This window comes from Gopherus flavomarginatus, chromosome 1 (genome assembly GCF_025201925.1).
Source record: "Gopherus flavomarginatus isolate rGopFla2 chromosome 1, rGopFla2.mat.asm, whole genome shotgun sequence".
Classification (NCBI taxonomy): Eukaryota; Metazoa; Chordata; order Testudines; family Testudinidae; genus Gopherus; species Gopherus flavomarginatus.
Window position 1 is genome coordinate 87623520 of NC_066617.1, and position 23112 is coordinate 87646631.

The following is a 23112-nucleotide window of genomic DNA, read 5'->3' on the forward strand; positions in this document are numbered from 1 at the left end:
CAGGACATATGCAAATTACTGAAGTAAAAATGAGGAAAAATATGGTATCTTGAAGCATTTTTAATTAGTTTTTTAAATTTATATTAAAATAGAACATGAGGGAAAGATTACCAAAGGACTGAGACAGCAGCAGGGAAAGAGAAGGGAAGAAGATGGGGAGACTTGACAGAAGATGTGAGATCCATAAAGAAATTTGAGCAGTTCTCATGGAGAAAGATTTTGAAATTGCTATTGGTTGTGACAGCCAATGGAACATTGGTATGGTTTTAGATAGAGCTCAGAACGGAACCTAAAAAGATGAAAGTGCCTGATTGACAGAGTAGTTAGGGCTGTATTAACTTGCACTGAGAAGCATTTTGTTTTCTCTTACTTTAGAAATGTCTTGTGATTTTTAAATGTGTTTTAATTTCCAATACAAAGACAATATGGTAATGTACTGCATCTGTTATGTAAGACCTCGCTATTTCTGATTTGGAGTCAGCCAGATTTATCAGTCAAGTGTAAAACAGTTACTTTGACCATTACATTCTCATTTTACATGGAGATCACTTGTTGGTAGTTACCATATTCTACTCGAGTACAGATGTCTTTGTATACCCAAAGCATGGCTGTAACAGATTTTTCTGCTTATGAAAGAGATTGGCTGATCTTACAGAGTTAAAGAGGCTTAATTTGTCTTGTCCTGATCCTGGAAATTGTCAGAGACAGATCAGTCAGAATGGGTCACAAATTCAAGGTTTCTACATTGGAATCAGCAAGGTTAAATTAATAAAGGTATCTAAATTATGGTAAACTAAAAAATGGTTTTCCTGAGTTCAGTAAAGCTACTGACAAGTAGCATCCATATTACATATATGTAGACATTTGTAAGCCATTTAACAAAAGTACTATACCAATGCTTGATTTTTCTATTGTCCAGCCTGGAATGCAGGTATATAAATGGAATATCAAAATGATTAAATGGAGGATACAAAAAGGGTGGCAATGGATTACAATGAAGAGAAGTCACTAGCATATTATGTCAAGAGTCAGTACTGGGGCTCTTCCTTTTAGGTCCGTCTCCTCCAAACTCACTTTTAGATGCAAAGTTATAAATTGGTAAGAAAAATTTAAATACATTAGGGGAATGGTTTATAAAATGGCTGATGGATTTTAATGCAAGACATAAAGGATTTTGAATCTAAAATATAATTGCTGGCTAAAGAACTGGAAAGTACTGACAACAAAAGAACTTACTATTCATGTTAGCTGCAATGAAGATGGGAATATATTGTTTAATGCAGTAAAGGCCAAAAGGTTCCCAAGCTGCATCAAAAGGATATATAAACAAAACAACGGAAATCCTCTGTTAGGATGTACAAATTCTGGATTAAATCCAGAAAGGAGCAGCTACGTTTTTTCAAAGTTTTTCAAAGATCTGTTTAATCTCTTCAACTGATACAGTTTGTAATCTCCACAGCCTATCAACTGGATAAATGAGGTAGCTATGAGTGGGTGGACTGATTAGGGGATGAAATTTTAATGTAATGTATCCATACAATACCTAAATGGGCATCATAAAAGAATTAGGAATAAGGATCCCATTGAACTAAACAGCAACAGAACACACAAAGACCTGCCTGAAAATTGAAAAAGGTAAACTTTAGGTATAACACTGACTATTTTCCCCCTCAGAAGGGTCATCAGTTTTTGGAATTCTTTGCTTTCAGAAATCAAGGAAAAGAGGACTAACTACTTGGATACCAATAGTGACTTTGAGAATAAATGGATTTGGATGAATATATGGCAATTCTTGCTCACATATACAGTGTTAAACTGACTGTTAAGTTTGAGGTATGGAAGGTCATGCCACTATCAGCAAGTTTTTGTTTTATATTCCTCCACCTTCCTCTGGAAGATTGAACAGGGTCCAGTTAGGATAAAGTGGGTGTATTCTATTTGATTAATTTCCTGTGCCTGCAGCAAGTCAAGTATCACAATCCTTCTGGATTCAGTTCTTTTCTATATTCAAAAACATTGCACATATCAGGATTTCTTTAATGACTTTTTTTTTAATTTCGTTTTCTAAAGTCTTAGTTATATCATTATTTACATCATTAGCCATGCTCTTTGTTCAGCCCTTGAAGCCACAGCAAGCTATTAGATTAATTATAAATCGTGTTATGGTGAAGAAAGGACAAAGTGCTTTTTCCTTTTTTCCATGTAAGAATTTCTAAAGACTTCCATACAAATTATTGCACTTGATTAAAATTCAGGCATAATTACCCCTGCAACCAAAGTAACAATAATACTGTCATAACAACATATCTTAAAAGCAAACAGCACTGAATATTAACTTAAATAACCAGACATTTGTCAGTTTTTGGATACATATGAGTGGAGGAGAATCTTGGTATTTTATTTCATATATTCTTTTACATCATATCTGGTTACCCAGGCAACAAAAGGATTTCAAGAAAAACATTTTGTAGTTTCTACAGCAGGCAAAATAAATTATATTTAAAAAAACCTACCTGTTTCATAGTGGTGTTATTGTCTGATGTCTAAAACACTGTTCTCAGGAATTTCTCACAAAAGACATTGCATGGTTAGTTCTAATATATAAACTTACATTCTTTCCCAACCATGCTGACCTGGTGGTTCCTGCACATCCCCTTGTGGAACCCTGAAGCAAAAAAACTCTCAGCATCCAATTTCCTTCAGCATTACTAACTCCTACGCAACTTGGGGCCTAGTGTTATCTACTTCATGTTCATTGGAGAGCTTATCAACTGACTGTTAAAAATGTAAACAATTGTTTATGTGCTCTCCCTTTGCAATCTGCAAAGCTTGAAATATGACCAGAAGAGGTGTTGAAATCAACATAGTGGCATCAGCACTGGTTACTAGTTTATTTATTTTTCTAAGATGTCCTTGTGTTCTCATAATTCATTCACTGCATCATATTTGGAGGCATGTTATTACATTTATATTTTTCCTAAACATGATAAAGAATAGCTCTAGGATACACTACCTACTAATCTGTATCACAAGAGACTCTAGTCATATCAAATTGTTGAGAAAGTATAACATTTAAAGAATCTGTCTTTGTAAGGACCTACTGGCAGAAACATCAGAAAATGGTGCTGGATTGTAATTAAGCACCTTCCCCATTTCTAATTCACAGATATTAAATCATCTAGCATTAGGAAATACTATAAGTATGGCGTGTATTTCCTAATATTGTAAAATATAGCTAGCCATTCTATCCTGGTTCATATGGGAAGCTCGACAACTGAATTAATCCAATAGGAATGGTGCAAGTACATGCTTATTATAATGCACTTCTACCACTACTCCTCCTCACTCTAGTTAATGACACAATACACTTCAGGTTTCTTACACCACCAGTAGCATGACCTCTTGTAGATGTGCTGGTTTGTAAAGTGGAAAGCTGGTAAGATTAAGGCAGAAGATTTACACCAGTGAGCAGTTTATAATAGATTTAGCCAATTACATACAGTATAATTGAATAGGCAAAAACTGCCAGGGAGTATAAATTGAAGTATTTACACCTTAGCATTCAAGTGTTTTTATAGCCTTCATCCAGTCTGCATGTTTAAATTGCAAAATTAAAAATTTTAGTAGTTTGTACACACACATTTCTTTAAAAAAAATGAAAGAGCCGGACTATTGGATTCATCTTGGTATGATCATCCTTTCTATGGCACAGATAATGTGATCCCAATTTTTACAAAATATTGCAAGCAGAGTCACTGCAAAAAAAGTGCAGATGATATGGAAACGGCTCTTCATCATAGGAGCTATAAACTTTGCAATGGTAGAAACGCACACTAAAATGACGGTCATGAAGGCCAAGATTACATTTATACATTTCCCTAGGAGTACTCTGGCATTCACAGTTTCTGACTGCAGCGCTTGCTGTTCTTGCTGATGGAACTCCAGCTTAAAAACCCGAGTCTGGCAAGATTCCAAGGCTTCCTGTAGACAAAAAGGAAAACAAGTGTAGCTACATTTCTACACAAAACAGTTTCTCATCCAGTATAAATGTATAAACTATTTAAACAAATACGTTGTGCAGACAATCAACTGTTGACAAAAATTATAGAAGTATAATCAAACTTGACAACACTATCGTAAGTGTAACATTTACATATTTTCCTGGTTGAGAACAACAGTGTTCATGGTGTCTCATGTTTTCTGAATGTATAGGTTGAACTTCTCTAACCTGGCACTCCCTGGTCTGGCAACATCTGTGGTCCGGCATAGGCATCAACTCCATGTGTGCTGTGGGGCTGAAGCACCCATGGGGAAAAATCAGTGGGTGCTGAGCATCCACCAGTGTCAAGTTCCCCCCTTGCCTCATGCACACCGGTGACCCCGCGCTTACCATCTCCTTCTCCCTCCCAGCACTTCTGGAGTGCCACGAACAGCTGATTCACGGGGTTCAAGCTGTGGTAGGGAGGAGGAGGACCTGAGGGTGCCAGACTAGAGAGGTTCAGCTTATACTGGTGAGCTGAAGAACTGGGTAAGCTGTTACCACGGTAATTTCACTATATCAAACCAGCACCAAAATTAATTTCTTCACATACACCATTGAAACTGGTGGCTTGCTGTGACACCAATTAAATCAACTGCAATGTGGACCCATTAGGTTTACACCTCCATTCTGGTCTAAATTCACTTTCATTCTCTTGAATGCCACCCACGGTACAATGATCCATGTCATAAATGCACTGTGAGCATGCATGTCTCTGGAGAACATAAAACTGAGTCACCCTGGCCACTCTCCAGCCTAACTTTGCTTACAGTTATATCATTTAAATATCAATATGTCATCTTAAACAGTGATACAGTCCTCTTAATATTTTATGTTTAGCTGTCTAAATAATACTGTAATTATTCACTTTCCAACTTGTTCTTTTATACAATAAATCACAAATTCCGATCATCTGGGAAAAGTGGATAACCAAGACCCCAGGATTGCCATTAATCTTTAGGAAATGTCCTGCACTCAAAACACAGCTACCCAGACTTACTCTTTTCTTCAATCATCATTTTATACTTTCTGTAGATGGATCTCTATATTTTGAAATTAAGTTCCCCATCCCTTACTGACTTGGTCTTTTCTCATTTGATGTTTCTTTTTTTCTGAACCCGAATGTATATATCTGACTGTTGTTTAAAGGTGAACTAAATGCTCTTTAAATAAAAATAACCCCCCAATTATTAACCCAACATATGTGCAAACATAAGTGACAAGTAAATAAATACATACTTTCCAAAACAAATCTGTTTAAAATCTTCTACTTTATTTACTGTGTTTAGTTGACTGTGGTAAAGTTCTCATCGCTAAATACATAAACCAATACAAGAAATGCAATTTCTTTTCACTACTTTAGGCGTTAATAAAGTGAACAACTCTTGCAGGAGAAACACAGGGAACAAAAGGTCTTGATAGGTTAAAAACTTCTCAGTTCATCTTTAAACGGTATTTATAATTCATAAGTCTACATGGGTGTTTTACTAATAATTTGGGATCTCAGTCAGCTTTCACCAACTATACCATTTTTCTACAATAAATTCAAAATTTATATAGGGCTCTTCCATGCTATGTTAGTATTCAGCTAGGAAAGGATTTGGACATTATTTTATGTTAAGCAGACAGCTGGGAATAGGGTTATTTTACTGCTGTTACAGAGCCAGCAGAGAAAGCAAAATTATTGCATTTCAGAGCATTTTAGATTAGATCAGTAGATTCCTTATTCCTCTAGTGATGACAGAGCAGTAGATGTAAGACACCATATAGAATCCACTGGATTTTATTCATTCAAATTATGAAACACTAGCAGGTAAAATCCTGGTCCCATTGACTTTAGTGGGAATTCTGCCATTGACTTCAGTGAGGCCAAGATTTCACTCTAGTTGGGTAAAAAAATGGGCCTAAATTCCTTAAATGCAAACATTATTCCAAATTTTGCAAAATGTCTAGGCTATGTAACAAGTTGATTATAAAATACCTGAACATCTCGTGACCGTTCACAGGCCTGATATGCCACTCTTTCTTCTATGCTGGCTAGCTCTTGTTTCAAGTTTGCAGTCTCATGCTGATGAAGATCTGTCAGATCATTTAGCTGGTCTTCCAATCGTTCATACCTTTTTCAGAAAAAGAAGTTTGAATTTAGCTCCTTCTACACAAATGATGTTACACCATGTTAGAATGCATCTGTACTTTAAAGTAATCTTTCCTTGTATCTCAAGTCACCAGCACTTCGGTTTGTAATGAAAGGGATGGGGAGAAAGTTTCCCAAGGACTTACTCAGCAGGCTGAAAGCTCTTTGTAAATGCTTCTGGTTGGTGAAATAACAGAACAATGTTTGAAAGACCAAGGCATTTTAATACTGCAATATAAAAATAACTCAGTGGATAAGTGTATCCAATTCATGCTCTTCCTCCTTTCAGACCGCAATTCAAATCTTGTCATGGGGGTTTCTGCATATTTTCCCCACCATATAAACAAACTGAAATAAATTGCCTTCCCTACACTTGGAGAACTACACAAGGAAATGTTAATAAGTATTGTGTTTGTATGAATGTTTCATCAGTTAGCACAGTAGAAACTATATCGATCTCATTAACCAATACACATATTATCACGACTAATATGACAAACGGGATGTTCTGCATATGTTTCAGGGGGCCACGATTTTCAACAGTGACTAGTTACTTTCGATGCCTAAACTTTACAGCTTAAATAGTCCTGATTTTCAGTGGGCAGGTGCTCAGCGCTTTCTGAAAAGCAGGATCCTTTAAGGTATCTTAAGTTGCGAAGCTCAAAAATTGAGGCATCTAAAAAGTCACTAGTCACCTTCAAAAAAATTATCTTGTGTCTGCTTTTAGTCTCTGGGACCAGGTGCTGATACACTGCAGAACATAACTCATACTCCACAATGGATGTTAAAGGGTTTACCAAGCAGCTAATGATCCCACAAGGAAGCCGTGTGTGACGTTATGCAATCTATATGGTTTTATAAAAATATGGTAATGAGTGAATATAATGTAACTGGAATATGCTTCATGCAAAAGGTCTCTTGTAAGGTATCATTACAAAGCTTATAATCTACTGAGTGTGATCATCCTATTTGTATAAATGTACCACTCTTGTATCTGGGACTAGAAATATGAAATATAACTCTGAGGGCCTATTGTAATTATGCAAAGTGTGGGCCATTAATGGTGGTTTGGAATTTTAATGGCTCTCATCAACCAGGACAATTGACTGGGGCTCTGCTTGCTTGCAGCCCTTCCTGTGAGACAGGCTGGGAGGAATGAAGGCTTGGGGTCTTACAGTGACATGTGATCATGTCACATGAACTGGAATCCATCTTTAACCTGGTGCTTTTCTAGTGAGGGGGGCGGAAACCCAGAGAGAGAGAGACAAAGGATTCCCGCCTTATGCAAAAGATATATAAAGGAGTAAAACAGAACAAAGAGGAGAGCCATCATGAAGAATCCCCTAGCTACCACCTGAGCTGGAACAAGAGCTGTACCAGGGAAATAATTTGCCCAGGCCTGGAAGGTGTCCAGTCCGAGAAAAAACTTACTGAAGCATCTCTGAGAGTGAGATTATCTGTATTCAGTTTGATTAGACATAGATTTGCGTGTTTTATTTTATTTTGCTTGGTGACTTACTTTGTTCTGTCTGTTACCACTTGGAACCACTTAAATCCTAGTTTCTGTATTTAATAACATCACTTTTTACTTATTATTTAACTCAGATTATGTGTTAATACATGGGGGAACAAACAACTGTGCATCTCTCTCTATCAGTGTTATAGAGGGCAAACAATTTATGAGTTTACCCTGCATAAACTTTATACAGGGTAAAACGGATTTATTTGGGTTTAGACCCGACTGGGAATTGGGCATCTGAGTGTTAAAGACAGGAACACTTCTGTGAGCTGCTTTCAGGTAAACCTGCAACTTTGGGGCAAGTAATTCAGAACCTGGGTCCTTGCTGGAGCAGACTGGAATGTCTGGCTCAGCAAGACGGGTGCTAGAGTCCTGAGCTGGCAGGGAAGACAGGAGTAGAGGTAGTCTTGGCACATCAGTTGGCAGCTCCCAGGGAGGTTTCTGTGATCCAACCTGTCACACCGTGTTAAAGTATTTAAAACCATATCTCTCTATACTTTGTTACACTGTGTCTTCAAACTTCACAGTCCCATAACAATGTGGTTGAGAACATATACCATAGCACACTGCAGGAAATGGCTCATTAATAAGGAAGTACTGTCAACTGTAAAGCTCTATTACATGAGACACTACTTATAAGGTGCCAAATTACAATAAATCAGGAGCAGTCCATTGGCGACGACAGCACCAGCACTAATTGTATGCAATATTCACTGAATGTAATGTCAGTGAAGTATCAGATAACAAAGCTTTCCAGAAAAGCCTTAGACAACTGCACAGAACTATCAGTTCTATCAGATTGTGAAGTAGTATTGTCACAAATTTAGGTTAACAGAAGAAATCAAGAACTTTGATACCTGACAGTGATTACTGAACACAAGATCACCTTTAAAAAAAAATTCATCACATAGTTTTGAATCAGTTCATATAGCCGTGCAAAAACCATTTCAAAAGAACAGAAAAAGAAAATACCTGTATCTTTCCTCCTGCAATGTCTGAGAAATAAAACCATAGTCTCTTTGAAACTGTGCTTTTAAATTCTCTATGTCATTAGCTAATTGGGACTGTGTCTCCTTTATTTCTCTCAGTTCCTCCAAGATCATGGAAACCTTTGCTTGACTGTCCAGAGCGTTTGTCCCACCAGGCCCAAAGGAATGGTTCCCATTACTATCTGCAGAGCCAGATGTCCCACTTGAGCACTCATCATCACTAACATATTTTGGTTTAGCCACAATAGTAGCACTGCCACCATAGGCCCTGGAACTAGTTTCTGGCCGAAATTCATCCAGGGTATTTTTCAGGTGAGAAATGTTGTCAGCACTGCCAAATTTATTTCGGATCAAGTTTGCAAACTCCCTCGACTTGCTGAAAACAAACACTGGTGGTGTCAAGGAGACACCTGGCACACCCGATTTGCTGCTCTCAGCACCTTGGCCACTGGTACGAGATTTGCCATGGCCATCTTTTAAAGGGGGATGGATATCCTTCAAGTTATCTTTCGAAATTTCTTTGGAACTTTTGGAGGATCCATTTTGTTCAATGTCTTTGAGCTTTCGGTGATACTGTTCCAATTTCTTCTGTAGCTGGGCAATGGAGTGGGCAGACTTCTGGTTCTTCTTCTCAAAGACTTGTTTAATACGTCCAGCCTGCTGCTTGTCCGCACTGCTCACCAGTTTTAAATATTCAGCCACATTTCCATCACGGGCTGTTTGCTCAATTTTGATCTGTTCTGTAACTTTCAAAATTTTTTGTTTCAGGCTATCTGCATTAAGTTTGACTTTGTGAAATTCTAAGATCCCATCAGGTACATCAAAGTTGAGGTTGGTGTCTGAACCCCCACGGCGAATGTTCAGTGGCAAGCTCAGAGTATTCATGTCATGTCTTTCCACCTGAAAAGAGATTAAAATTCAAATTGAAGACAGCTCTTTCTATTTTATATTTCAATTCTACCCAAAATTGGATTTCCCATCAAACTATTTATATCAAACACTGGTCAGAAAGTAACTTACGAGTTCAATATGTGTCGAACATATTTTAAAGTATTTCTCACAAGTTATGTTAAATAATGTAGAAAGTGAAGACATGCTACTTATTCAGCCATGTACAATATGGGTATGAAAATATATGCTTGAGTTGACAAATGACAACCAAGTAGCTTGTCTTTTGCTTAAAAAAAGTAAAAGTAATACGAAGAATCAAAACTAGAACATTATAGGTAAAGCCAGGTTGGGGGGGGGTGTTGTTTTTTTAAACACAAAAATGCTTTACCAGCATCAGGAAACATTTCCTTTAGATTTTCTATTATCAAAAGATTTATATCATTCATGAATGGTAAACATCCCATTGTAGCTGGATGGACACTTATTAGTGGTCAAGTTCTCTCTTTCTGTATCTCTCAGTGTACTATCCAATATGCTTTACTGAGCTAAAGCCCAGTTATGGACCCAACTGATCAAACAAACAGTTGTTCTTACTCATCTAGACGAAGGTGTGTTGCAATTTACAGTAAGCTTCAGTGACAGCATGAGCCCCAATTTACAGTCAGATCCAATAGCATCCATTAGCTTTCAGTGTAGCTATCACAGAGAGAACTGGACACCCATTTCACTTTTCAAGTTTGTTGAAGGTGCCCAACGACTGGTTTGTTTCTGCTAAGTTGATTATATTTTAATATCAGCCTGGTAGTGTGTGATTTAAATGCCTCACAACTCTCAAGAAGAGTGTCTGAAGTATTGAACTCCTATGATTGCGTTCAATTGTAATCGCTTAGATGTTTTGCACATTGAACTTGGTAAGTATTCTCCTGAAGTGTAATAAAGTAGATGAACAGTGATTAAAACACTTGATGATGAAAATTGGCCAGAGCACTAAAGCTTGATTAATAATCTAGATAGCATATCAAAACAGCCTCAGTTTCCATAAGTAGTAAAAAATTTTCTCATATAAAATTACTGTGGAGTAGTGAAGTAGGATTTATCTCACAAGAACGTTTTCTTATATCTGATCACTATCACACCAAAATATCCCCTGTGATATAAGTAGGGGCAGCCATAGCATCCAATTGATAGAGATTGCTTTTTTCAAATAAACTGGCCATAATGGATTTCCCATGCATCACATGAAGTCTTCATTTTAAAAAAGTGCCAGAAAATACAGCCTGTCTTCAGCTAGCTTTGGAGAGAAAAAACTCCAGTCCAAATAAGTTAAAGGCATTAGTACTGACTCAAAACAGTCCCAGTGATAGGTAGTAAATCTTGGACAACCCTTTCACCACCACACCCCATTTCTTCCCCCAAGTCCTCACATTGTATTTTGTTCTGAATGTCATGCCTTAGGTATTTTTCTACATAGCACCATAAACCACATAGAGTTTGGTAAGCATTTAATTCACCGCTGTGATAAACGAGCATTCAGCTTTTTAAAAGCTGAACAGTTAAAATAAATGCATTTTAGCACTAAAAGTAGCATGTAGAGGAAGAACTAGAATGATACCAGGGGTTACTTGCAGTACATTGACCTTTTCATCTTTGAAGAGCTGGGCTTTAGTCTTGGCAGTTTAGATCATCAATGAAAGCGAGTAGTAGTAGTTTCATCCTAGTCCCCCACTGCACTTATTGCACAAGTTGCCCCATGACAATAGAACTGATGAATTGACTATGCAAGGCTTAGTGTACTTTCTTCTCATGTATGACATTTATTTCATCCATACAGAAGGGCATTTTGTTGAGCATTCAATGGCAAAACTGCTTTCAGATAAATCTCATGCATGGTTAGGGCTTTTTACGTATGCCTTTCTTGCATTTTGCCACTATAAGAATATGAATGGATGATGCAAGAATCAATTATTCAAGGTCCTGTGTAAGAAACATGCAATACAAATGCCTATTAATAAAAAATAAAATTCGTTTGGGACATAGCACAGAAAGGGTTTGGCTACTCAACTTCATGTAGCGTGAACAGAATCGCTCTTTTCCAACTACTGTATGCCTTTTTAGACTTGCAAGCATTTTTGTCTACTACAAAGGGGAGAAGGGATAGCTCAGTGGCTTGAGCATTGGCCTGCTAAACCCAGAGTTGTGAGTTCAATCCTTGAAGGGGCCATTTAGGGATCTGAGGCAAAAATCAATCTGAGGTTTGGTCCTGCTTTGAGCAGCAGGTTGGACTAGATGACCTTCTGAGGTCCCTTCCAACTCTGATATTCTATGAATTGATGGAGTATAAAAAGCAGCTAGTATAACACTGATACTTATGTTTTGGGCCAAGTAGTCCTAAGAATGCAAAGAGCACAGTTCTGATATTATTTCTTGTTAAGAATATTGGTTACTGTTGATGTCCAAGGGCGACTGGTCCCTTTAAGCAGAATCAGGGTCCAGCCTGCTTGTGACTGTCTTCTGCAGGACCACCAAGGTTAAAATCACTGCCCCAGATGACTACTTAAAGGTTAATTGGTGAATGACAGCCAGACCTGATAAAAAGGTTATCTGAGTTTAGTTAGGGTAAGAACTCCCAAGGAAATGGGAAGCTTCTGAGGAAAGAAGCTATCAGGAGAGCTCACCAGAGCAGAGAGTCTAGAAGGTGTACTCCTGGAGATAGGAGATTCTTAAAGGGAGAGCTACAGTTGACAGGCAGCCAAGGTGGCCTGATCTCAGCAAAAGGATCTCCCAAACAGTGGTAGGAAGCCCAGCCTGCCAGGAACAATGTGCTGCCTTGGGGAAGAGCTGCAGCTGACTGGTCTCCATGGAGTTGGACCCAGAGGAGGACCTTACCCAGGTAAAGGCAAGAGATCTAACTCCAGAGAAAGGGACCTAAGTCGAGAAAACCCTGGTGGTAATAGGCCTAGTGTTATGCTTATAAGAAGCACATGGGATCTTTTTCAGGGAAAAAGGCAATATGCCACATTTATGGAGAATACAGCAGTTAGCATATGCTTTTCAGTTTTTCACACACACACAATGCACACAGTCCTGCCAGTTGATGTTTATAGTTACCAGTCCAGAGTCTGGATCAATCTAGTGGCCAACCAGATTGGTCGCAGAAGGGAGCCGGGTTCTGCTGGTCGTGATCCAATTCTCCTAGAATTGTGGCAAGATGAACCAAAAGTCCCATGGCCAAGCACCTGGTCTTAGTCTTTTTTTCACTGTTGAAGTGTATGGATTTTTCAGTGTCAGTTTGTGACCAGTTACTCCTTAATTGGTGATATCTTTTGATGTTAACATTCCAAAACACTTCCGAGAGCATCATCCTGTCCTGGTTTCAATTTAATCAATTATCTTGTCTTTAGGAGTGCCAGCCTACACCTCAGGGTCCTCAATCTGCCCTTCCTTAATTATGAATGCATGTTGATGGTTCTCTGATGTCATTAAGTCTCTTCAGTCCTTGTTCCTTGACCATCTGGCTAATAATGGCCTTCTTCATTCACACAAACAGTCTTTTACAGAGACCTTCAAAGGTATACAGAAGTTTTTATGTTGAGCAAGAAAGGCATTGTAAATTAAACCTTACTAAATATTGTAATCAAAACAGTTCACATTGTGGCCCAGGTCCTCAACATTCCTCTAATCTCCTTAACATAGACACAATACAAAATCCTGTCTCTTACTTACTAAACCTTAAAACAAAGAAGTGTATATTTAACAAGAGTGCCTAATTTATAATACATATAGGAAACCATAATAGACATTATAACTTATCCTAAAACAAAAGGGTGACCATAATCAGTCATAAGGATTATTTTGATCTGTCCCTGCCTTAACATCTGTACAGACACTGGCAATCTGTCAGATGTATTTCTACCAATGTCCCAGAGGGTCATTCCTTTCTGCTATTCAAAAAGGGTGACTGGCAGGATGATCAAATCATACATTAATTCTGATAGTACAAATAGAAAATCTTGCTCCTACACTGGAAAGAGATAACCAGTGGACTAAGGTGGGACAGAAACTAAAACTGACTCGGTTTCCCAGCTAAGGCTCCGGGTAAAGGTTTTGCTTATACTTTGTTGGCTTTTTTTTCCTGTTAAGAAAGAGACCTTCCAAATAAAGAGATCTAAAAGTCTGCCTGAATGTTTATATCCCATGTGCAAGGAAATCAAGGGAGGCCTAACCCTCAGTGCCAGGCCTGACCACAACCAGGTACCCCAAGACAGTCTGGACTATGATAGGAGCCATTCACTACTGGCAGTCTATTCAGGTTCTTATGCCAGTCCACTCACTGTGGTATCTGATCACCTCACCAATTTACTCACATGAAAAAATATTGAGCAATATGCTTAATGAATCAAAAAGAAATATTTACCCCCTTTGTGCTTGCATAGAACGCTAATAATAATTACATATGTGCATCAAGAGGAGAATCAGCTCTATTAAGCCAATCCCATTTTACTATTAACTTAGATTCCACACACAGCGGTTTAATGTTCCATCCGAAAATTGTGATCAAAATACTACACTGTTAAGGTGGGTCACTGATGTGCAAGATCTTATTTCCAGAATGGTCTTAGACATTATAACTAACAGTAAAAATAATTACTTAGCTTTACATACCACTTTTCAAACAATAGCTAATAAATCTTCACAATACTTTTGTGACAGGTAAGCATCTCCAATATTACATGTGCCGAAACTCAGGCACAGTGACATTAGATGACTTGCCCAAGACCACACAGAGAATCAGTCTCAGAATCAGGATTATAACTCAGGCGTTTATGTAGTCAGTCCACCAGCCCACATAAATGAATGTCTGATCAGAAGCATTTACTGTATCTGGCTAAATCAACAAAGGGGATGGGGGTAAGCCTAGTATAAAATATTAGCTTCCAGAAACAATGCAAATCACTTTTGAATAACCCTTGACACAAAGTTATCCTAAAATAGGTCTGTGAACCACACACATACACGCAAGTCAGACTTGTCATTGAAGTACACTGCTTCCAGAAATGGGTGGTTCTGACTACAATCTTTATAGTGTTTACTTCCTTTAGTACAAAACTGTTCTAAAAATATTTCGCAATAATTGTATAGAAGCCTGAATCAGGTCTCTTCGCCCTCATGTCCCTTACTGCAAAGTGCTGGAACAGCTAATGGTCACAAAGTTCAGTTCTTACCTATGCTATGTGCCTTCCCCTCCCTACCAGGTCAGGAAGGTATAAAGACAAATCAGGCAACTATGGAGTGAGGGTTCACATTGGCCAAAAAAGGTGTCAAGCAAGTCACCTTTGCAGGCAGTGGCAGCACCAGTTACCTTCATGCTAACCATGCAAGGAGCATATTGGGACCATTTGTGTCTTGCACCTGTGAAGGAGAGCCCTTAAAAAGAAAAAAAGAAAAAAAAAAAGGCTACCTGGGGGCGGTCTCAAAGGAGTGGAAATATGCTGCCTTGACTAAAAGAAGAGCAGTAAATGGGAAACTGGGATAGGAGCTGTTGAGCAGCAGAGGAAGCAATCCTGAGACAGACACGGCAATAGGCCAGAATGAGGAATGCAAAACATTAGCTAAGGGCTTGGCTACACTGGCACGTTACAGCTCTGCAACTTTCGCGCTCAGGGGTGTGAAAAAACACCACCCTGAGCGCTGCAAGATACAGCGCTGTAAAGCCTCAGTGTAATCAGTGCCGCAGCGCTGGGAGCGCGGCTCCCAGCGCTGCAAACTACACCCGTAGAGGATGTGGTTTACGTGCAGCGCTGGGAGAGCTCTCTCCCAGCGCTGGCGCTCTGACCACACTCACACTTCAAAGCGCTGCCGCGGCAGCGCTTTGAAATTTCAAGTGTAGCCATACCCTAAGAGCCTGAAGGAATCTACTGTGCTTATGTGGTGTTAGACACACATCCCATTAACTCCCTGGAGGAGCGAGGAGACTCAAACTCATGCAATGGCTGTTAATGGACTGGCTGTTAATGGAAACATTAGGCGTTTTTTGCAGGGTGAGGTGTAAGAATGGGGGAGAGAGGCGGGGCAGGGAGGAACAGTGCTATGTTATGGAGGGAAGGACCACACACCATCCCCAAAAAGCCTAGTCAAGAGCTATTTGTATTATTTACACTGCTTAAGATAGCTTTAGAGATTTATAGTCCAGGAGCTGAGCAGCCAGGGCCTTTCCTGCTGGGGAAGCCAGAGTTCAACAGAGCACTGGATGGGCATCTGCAAATGCCTGTTTAAAATGTGTAGAATAAATAAAAAGCAAAGAACAGCCCAGCAGGCTAGATGGCAGTCTTTCAGGGATGCTGGGACAATTTGTATAATGGGGATGCTGGGAGCCATTGAACCAAACTGCAAACCCTGTATATGATGGAAATCACTTCAAGCCAGGGTGTGGCAGCACCCCCAGAACCCCTAGTTCCAGCATCTACGCAGTCTTTACGCACTAAGAAACCTTTCCTGGACTACCCATGTGAGCCCTTCCTAGGCTGAAGTACAGTAATCCAGAGAGGACATTAGATCAGCTGTTCAGAACACTGAACCAGGTACAGGGCTAAGGACTTCAATACTGGCTGAACAATTGACATGCACATCCTCTGTCTAGCATAAACACATTTTGGAGAAATGGGAGTTGGGTAAGAGGCAACCTGATGTAAATAAAGCGCATTCTTTTTAGACATCTGCTTGTGCTTTGAAAAGTGGCTCCACAAAAATGGCAATGGAGAATTATTTGTGTTAAAGTAGTGCCTATATGTTGTCCAATCAGATCAGGGTCCCACTGTATTAGGGACATGGCAAAAAACAGTTCATGCCTCAAATAGCATCTGTTTTTTCTTAAAATGATGTTTTTAGAGGTGTGTGAAACAAAGCGCAAGAAGAGAATGGAGAAACAGGGATGAGTGCATACACTTTCCATAGACTGACTGTGTGCACAGCCTATAGGTAGTTTGGAGGGTTTCCCCTACTAGTGGAAACAAAACCAAAAAGTCAACCAGAGATCTCTTCATCAAATATGCTCAGTTCACAATTCCCTCCTCCTACTGTGTCTTTCAAGTCCTTTGTTCTTTCTGAAGTCTACTGGAGCCGTTTCTGATGCAGAAACCTGAAGCTAGCCCTTCAGGGTATGTCTACACTGCAAAAAACACCCACAGCACCACAATTCAGAGCCCGGGTCTACAGACTGTGGCTCATACTATGGCACTAAAAATAGCCATGGAGACATTCCCGCTTGGGCTCTGATGCCAAAGTGGCGGCGGATTCATTTCAGAGCTCGAGCAGGACCATCTACCCAGCTATTTTTTCGTCCATAATGCAAGTCCCTCAAATCTGAGTCTGTAAACTAGGGCTCTGAGACTTGCAGCTGCAGGTGTCTTTCTGCAGAGTAGACATACTCTAAGGGCATATCTACACTGTACTCCAAGCCCAGATCTGTGGGACACAGGCTGGTGGACTCGGTCTTTCCAAGCCCATGTTTAAGCATCCACACTGCATTATAAGCCTAGGTTTAAAATTGTTGGACCAAAGTTTCACCGCCATGCAAACCTCTCCATACTGCACTATGCAGACCTTCTGACAGGTCTATAGCTTGAGCTGTGGCCACACAGGAAAATAAGAGGGGTGGCTGTCATAGGAGGTCCTGATGTATGGAACCTGTTCCTCTTGATGTCATATCACAGACAGTCTATTGTTTTAAAACAACATTACCATTTGTGAGGCTGTAAGCAAGGACATCAGGAAAGCTGAAGTTACGTTTCCAACATCAGTGTCACACACAGCCCTCATTGAGCTTCCCCTCATTAGGCTGCTGCGTTTGGGTCCCAACAAGTTAGACCTGTGTGGTCTTAAGCTTCCCTAGGTCTGAAGTAGGGTGCAGTGCTCTTTCCTTGGGCTCTGTGGCACACTTCCCGGGCATTGGCTCTGTCGGTTACCCTTTCACAGAAGTGGGATCCCAGCTGCACTCGACCCCCACTCAGTCGTTTTAAAGCACACCCTTTCCCAGAGCTCTAACCTAGGGGGCACTCTGGGTTTACAGCTCACCTCTTTGGGGACATGTGATAAAGGAAGCAAACACACAAGTTTTGTACCTGTGTGAATTTCCCTACCTCAGTTTTCTAACCATTCTGAAACGTTCTTTGGGCTTAGAGTAGAGTCTTCTAAGGCTGTGCTTCTCAGACTTCATTGCACTGTGACCCCCTTCTCACAACAAAAATTACTACAGGATCCCGGGGTGGGGGGCACGGGGGAAGCCCAAGCCCCACTGCCCCAGGGCGGGGAGCCAAAACCAAAGTCCAAGGGCTTCAGCCCCAGGTGGGAGGCCTGTAACCTGAGCCCTGTCATCCAGGGCTGAAGCCCTCTGGCTTTGTCTCCAGGTGGAGGCTCTTGGGCTTCGCCTTTAACCCCAGAGCCCAGCAAGTCTAACCCAACCCTGGCAACCTCATTAAAATGTGGTCGTGATGCACTTTGGGGTCCCGACCCACAATCTGAGAACCCTTGCTCTAAGGAGTTCAGGATCCCAGTTCTTCACATGGCTTTCTCCTCCAAATGACAGTCCCTTTCTTCCTCTCTCCTGTGCAGTCAGTTTCCTTCTGCTCTCTCTCCCAGGCTTCCTCCCATCTCCCTCCCATCCCCATAATCTCAGGCTTTATGAGAGTCATTCTGAGTTTGAAAATCCTACCAATAAAACCCAAGCTTTGTTCTGCTTCTAGGGAAATTCCACTGCTCTACGTTCCAGTCCCCTAAATAGAAGCTGGAGAAATTTGATTTCCCCTAAGCTTCAGCCATCCCCATTGTCCTAAGATGCTCCCATTTGAATGGGAGCTATTCAGGTTAACTATCTCCATTGTCATGCCGGTGTCACCAACCCCTGGAATTTCACTCTATCATGGAGGTAAAAAGACGGAGAAGGCAAACAAAGCCCTACATTCAAAATGGAGTTTGCAATCTGACCCAGACACACATACAGAATCCCCAACATCAAACAGAATTTATAAGCTGTACAGAGATTCCTAAAATCATCACAATCAGTAAAGCCAATATTTTTTTTTTTAAATTACTCCATATAAGGAAATACAAAACACAGCACACCCAGAAGTTACATTACTATTGCTATTGGAACCACAATTTTGAATTTGACACTCTGTTGTTAACGCTGCATCAACTGCCCTTTATTTATTTATTTGGTGGCAAGTAATAATAATACAACTCTCGTACAGGGATCTCATTGGATATGCTTAATGAAAAGCATGCAGTTTCAAAGTACTTCTACCTATGAGGAACACAAGGCGTGCCTTTAGAAGAGTGTTTTCACTAGAAGTGTACACCTGTTACAATTTATCCCATAGGAGACCAGAAAGCAGCTGGCCCATACCCAGAGTTAGTTTTGGGATGGTGATCCTTCCTATCTCATTTCAGACTAAGGGCTTATTTACACACAAACTATAAACCAAATAAATCAGTTTTAATTCACATTTAAATTATTTTGTTCCAAATCTGCATGTAGACACACCCTCACTTTGGATTCAGAGCATCTACATGTGCCGGGCAATTAATTGCATCCTTTTATGAAGGACTGTGACCCTTGGTAACGTGCTTGAAATAGTGGATGGCTTTGCGGCAATGGGATTCCCTAACTGCGGAGGGGCGAAAGATAGTCTGCATATCCTAACTTTGGTGCCGGATCATCTATGGTATTGCAGATGCTTGTGAATCACCGTGGCTGTTTCACTGACATCAACGTGGGGTGGTGCAGGAAGGTGCATGACACATGCATCTTCAGGAACACGGGCCTGTACAGAAAGCTCCAAGCAGGGACTCTCTCCCTAGACCAGAAGATTCCAATGGGGAATGTCAAAATGCCCATAGTGATCTTGGGAGACCCAGTGTACCCCTTACTCCCATGACTCATGAAGCCTTACATGGGAAACCTGGACAGTAGCAAGGAGCACTTCAATAACAGGCTGAACCAGTGCAGAATGACTGTGCCTTTGACAGATTAAAAGCAAGCTGGTGCTGCCTTTATGGCAGGTTAGACCTAAATGAGGAAAACATTCCCATGGTCATGGCAGCCTGCTATGTGCTCCATAATATTTGTGATGCTAAGGGGGAAAAGTTTCCCCCAGGGTGGAGCGTGGAGGCGGATTGCCAGTCTGCTGAATTTGAGCAGACAGATACCAGGGCTATTAGAGGGGCACAATGGGGGGGGTATTCAAATCAGAGAGTCTTTGAGGCAACATTCTGACAATGAACTCCAATAATGTGTCTTTCTATACAGCACTCTGCCATGCTTTGATAACATGCCACCTTGCACGAAAATTTTGATGATTCCTGACCATGATTTGTACTTGGCGAATGATCAGCTTGCCACTGTGTATTAATTCCAGAAGCAACTACATGTGGAGGAGACAAATAAAGATCAGTTATCTTTCAGAGAGTATGTTTTTATTAAATACCAGTTAACAAAGCACACAAAAGTCTTGGTGGGAAGGGAGATCACAGTGCAGGGCAGCGTAGGCTCTTATAGTTGTGTGTAAGTCCAGATATCTTTCTGGAAGCTGTCCGAAGGGGTAGAGTGAATGGGGTACTGAGACGGGCCTAGAAGTTGCAAGGAATGTGTAGGAGGAGATTGGGGAGGGTATGGAAAGCATTTCTATATTGGGGGGCGGAGGGACGACAACTGAGCATACATGAGTTCTGCCTGCTGTGTGATTAGGGACTTCAAAACATCTCTGTTTGCTCCTCCATAACTTTTATCATCTGCTCTTGGACATAGTTGCTGACTCTGTGGATGCTCTGGGGCTGGAGCACCCATGGGGAAAAATTAGTGGGTGCTCCACACTCACTGGCAGCCAAGCTCTCCTCACCCCCCGCCCCACCTCCTCCTCCCATGAGCACGCTGCATCCCTGCTCCTCCACCTACCTCCCAGTGTTTCCTGCCGAGGCGCCGCCAAACAGCTGTTTGGCAGTGTTAGCACACTCTGGGAGGGAGGGGGAGGAGCGGGAACATGGTGCGCTCAGTGGAGGAGGCGGGGATTTGGGGAAGGAGTTGGAATAGGGAGGGAGAGGGCGGAGCTGGGGCAGGGACTTTGGGGCAGGAGTAGAAAGGGGGTGGGGCAGGGCCAGGTGGTTGGGTTGAGCAACCCCAGGAAAGAGGGGAAGTCGGCGCCTATGCACCTGGAACATTAAATTCACTCCCGGCTCTCCTTTCTATCCTGCCTTCTATTTTATAAATTTTCTTTTAAAGTCTCTCTCCATGCCATGTGTTCTTGTTTTTCAGTCTCTGAGGATTAGAGCACCTCTCAAAACATGTTCTCCTTGTCCTCCTTGGTCACGGAAGTGCTCCCCCAGTGTGTGGGGGGGCCCCCTGCAGGCCACATCTGCAGAAGCACAAGAAACAGTAAACAGAAGCACGATTGCTAGTTCACACACAGCATCGAATCACTATAGTAAAATACACCTTTTTTAAAATATGAATTAGTTTCTCACTGTTCCATGGCAAGCACACAGCTCAGCGAACATCCTAAATATGGTGAGTTCGGCCTGCAGGTGGAGACGTGGTGCTCAAGATCTCAGCGTTTTTTTAAGGGGATCAGTGCAAGAGTGTGAGAGAGAAAGTGTGTGCACGCATGTGTCATTGAAGCAGTTATCTTATGTGTGTGTGTGTGCGCGTGCGTGTGAGAGAGATTGAAGCAGTTATCTTACTTCTGAGGATAAGCAAAAATGCATTTCCTGCATGCATGCGGCTTCAGACCGGGTCCCTTTGCTGCTCACATGTGTTCAGGGACCAAAGCAGCACAAGTGATTGCTGAGTGGCGCGGGAAAGTTTCTTACAATGGGGAAAGGAACAAAGGATTGGCAAAGGATTGGTGAGTACCTCCAGGAAAGTTTCCTAGAGATCTCTGTGGAGGATTCCTGTGAAATCTTGGTGTGCATTAACACAGTGTTATGCAGCACTGTTTAGCTGTACAGGGGAATGTGGAGCACATGCAAACACAGCTAGTCTTGTACATTTCTATCCCTTCACCCACTTCTAGCATATACAAAGCAAAGGACAGCTCTACCTCATATAACGAAGCAGCATCAACTCAAAAAGATCACTTACCAGAGCTCTCCTCTCCTGCATCATGCACGCCAGAGACAGACTGCTGGGACTGCTAGATCCTTCTGGACTGGGAAAAAAAAATCCTGACTCGCCACACCACCAGACAACTCTGCCATGTGTTCACATCGTCCTCCAACTTGACATTCTCAGGGTTGAGTCCTTTGTCTCCAGTTCCACCAAAGCGTCCATGGGAGTCTTGGCGGTGAAGTCGCTACTAAGATTGGCATCCAGCTCCTTGCAGATGCAGCAGGTCTTCAGAGCAACGGTTTGACTCCCTTGCGTTGTGGTACACCTGTCTCAGCTCCTTTATCTGTGCACTGCATTGATGTGTATCCCATTTGTAGCCCTTTTCCAACATGCCACAAGAAATCTGACTATAGGTATTGAAGTTCCTATGGCTGGAGTGCAGCTGGCACTGCACAGCCTCCTCTCCCCACAGTGCCAGCAGGGCCAAGAACTCAGGTGTGCTCCAAGCAGGAGACTGTTTGCCACATGGAGCCACCATGTTCAGCTGGGAAGATGCAATATGAGCTGTCCATGCCGAGCAAACAGGAAGTGGAATTTCAAAATTTCCTGGGCTTTTAAAGGAGATGGGGCAGAAGCCTGTGTGCTTGGGTGCAGGGCAGTGGAGTTTGAACCGCTGACCAAAGCAGTCAGGATGAGCATTGTTGGTCATCTGCCGGAGGCCATTTACAGCAACATAGCCAAATATTTACACTGACACTTTGTCAATATAACTTTGCCGCAAAAAGCTCTATGCCTCTCGTTGAGGTGGATTTATTTTGTCAGCAAAGCAGGAGAGTTTTTTTGGTGGAAGGAATATTGTAGTGTGTACACCTTCATCCTTTTTGCAACGAAAGCTGACTTGTCGACAAAACTCTCTAGTGTAGACAAGGCCTCAATGTGTGGGTGTGCTCTGAGAATTGATACAAGACATTTTGTATCCCTTTTTCTAATCTGATTATCTTGCTCATTTCTTACTACTTGTGAGAAATACTTCTCTCCCCTTCACTAGATTTTATGGATTTTCTCCATTCAGTAATAGATTTCTTTTTTTAAAAGTTAAATTTTCCAGTGCAATGTAAAAAAAAATCTCTGAAGAGCCAAGTGAAATGTTATATACCTGCAATTTTCAAACACTTTTAAAGTTTGACAGAAAATCATGCTGGGTTTTCTGCCTGTTTAAAATGGTGGTGACAACATAGGCTTATCTTCCTCCCGCACAGGTGTCGGCTTCCAACTTTCCCCAGGAGTGCTCAATCCCAGCTAAGCCCCAGGCCCCACCCCCACTCCACCCCTTCCCCAATGTCTCTTCCCGCTCCTCTCCCTCCTTCCCAGCACTTCCTGCATGCCACAGAACAGCTGATCCGCGGTGGGCAGGAGGCACTGGGAGGGAGGGGGAAAAGTTGA

At 41.4% G+C, this 23112-nt stretch overlaps 1 protein-coding gene across 5 annotated transcripts in view; it reads right to left on the reverse strand.

Moving 5' to 3' along the window:
• Nucleotides 1–593: 593 nt before the first annotated feature.
• Nucleotides 594–23112, reverse strand: part of TMCC3 (transmembrane and coiled-coil domain family 3) — a 248014-nt gene continuing 225495 nt past the window's right edge. For 4 of the 5 annotated variants that reach the window (XM_050935607.1, XM_050935608.1, XM_050935609.1 and 1 more), the window contains exons 2-4: nucleotides 8665–9581; nucleotides 6021–6156; nucleotides 594–3981 (exon numbers count right to left, since the gene is read on the reverse strand). In XM_050935607.1, coding sequence (XP_050791564.1) covers nucleotides 3679–3981; nucleotides 6021–6156; nucleotides 8665–9581 — 1356 coding nt within the window. In that variant the 3' untranslated portion in view covers nucleotides 594–3678. Of the gene's footprint in view, nucleotides 3982–6020; nucleotides 6157–8664; nucleotides 9582–21702; nucleotides 21733–23112 lie in introns of those variants that run through there. The other variant, XM_050935606.1, reaches the window with a different exon arrangement.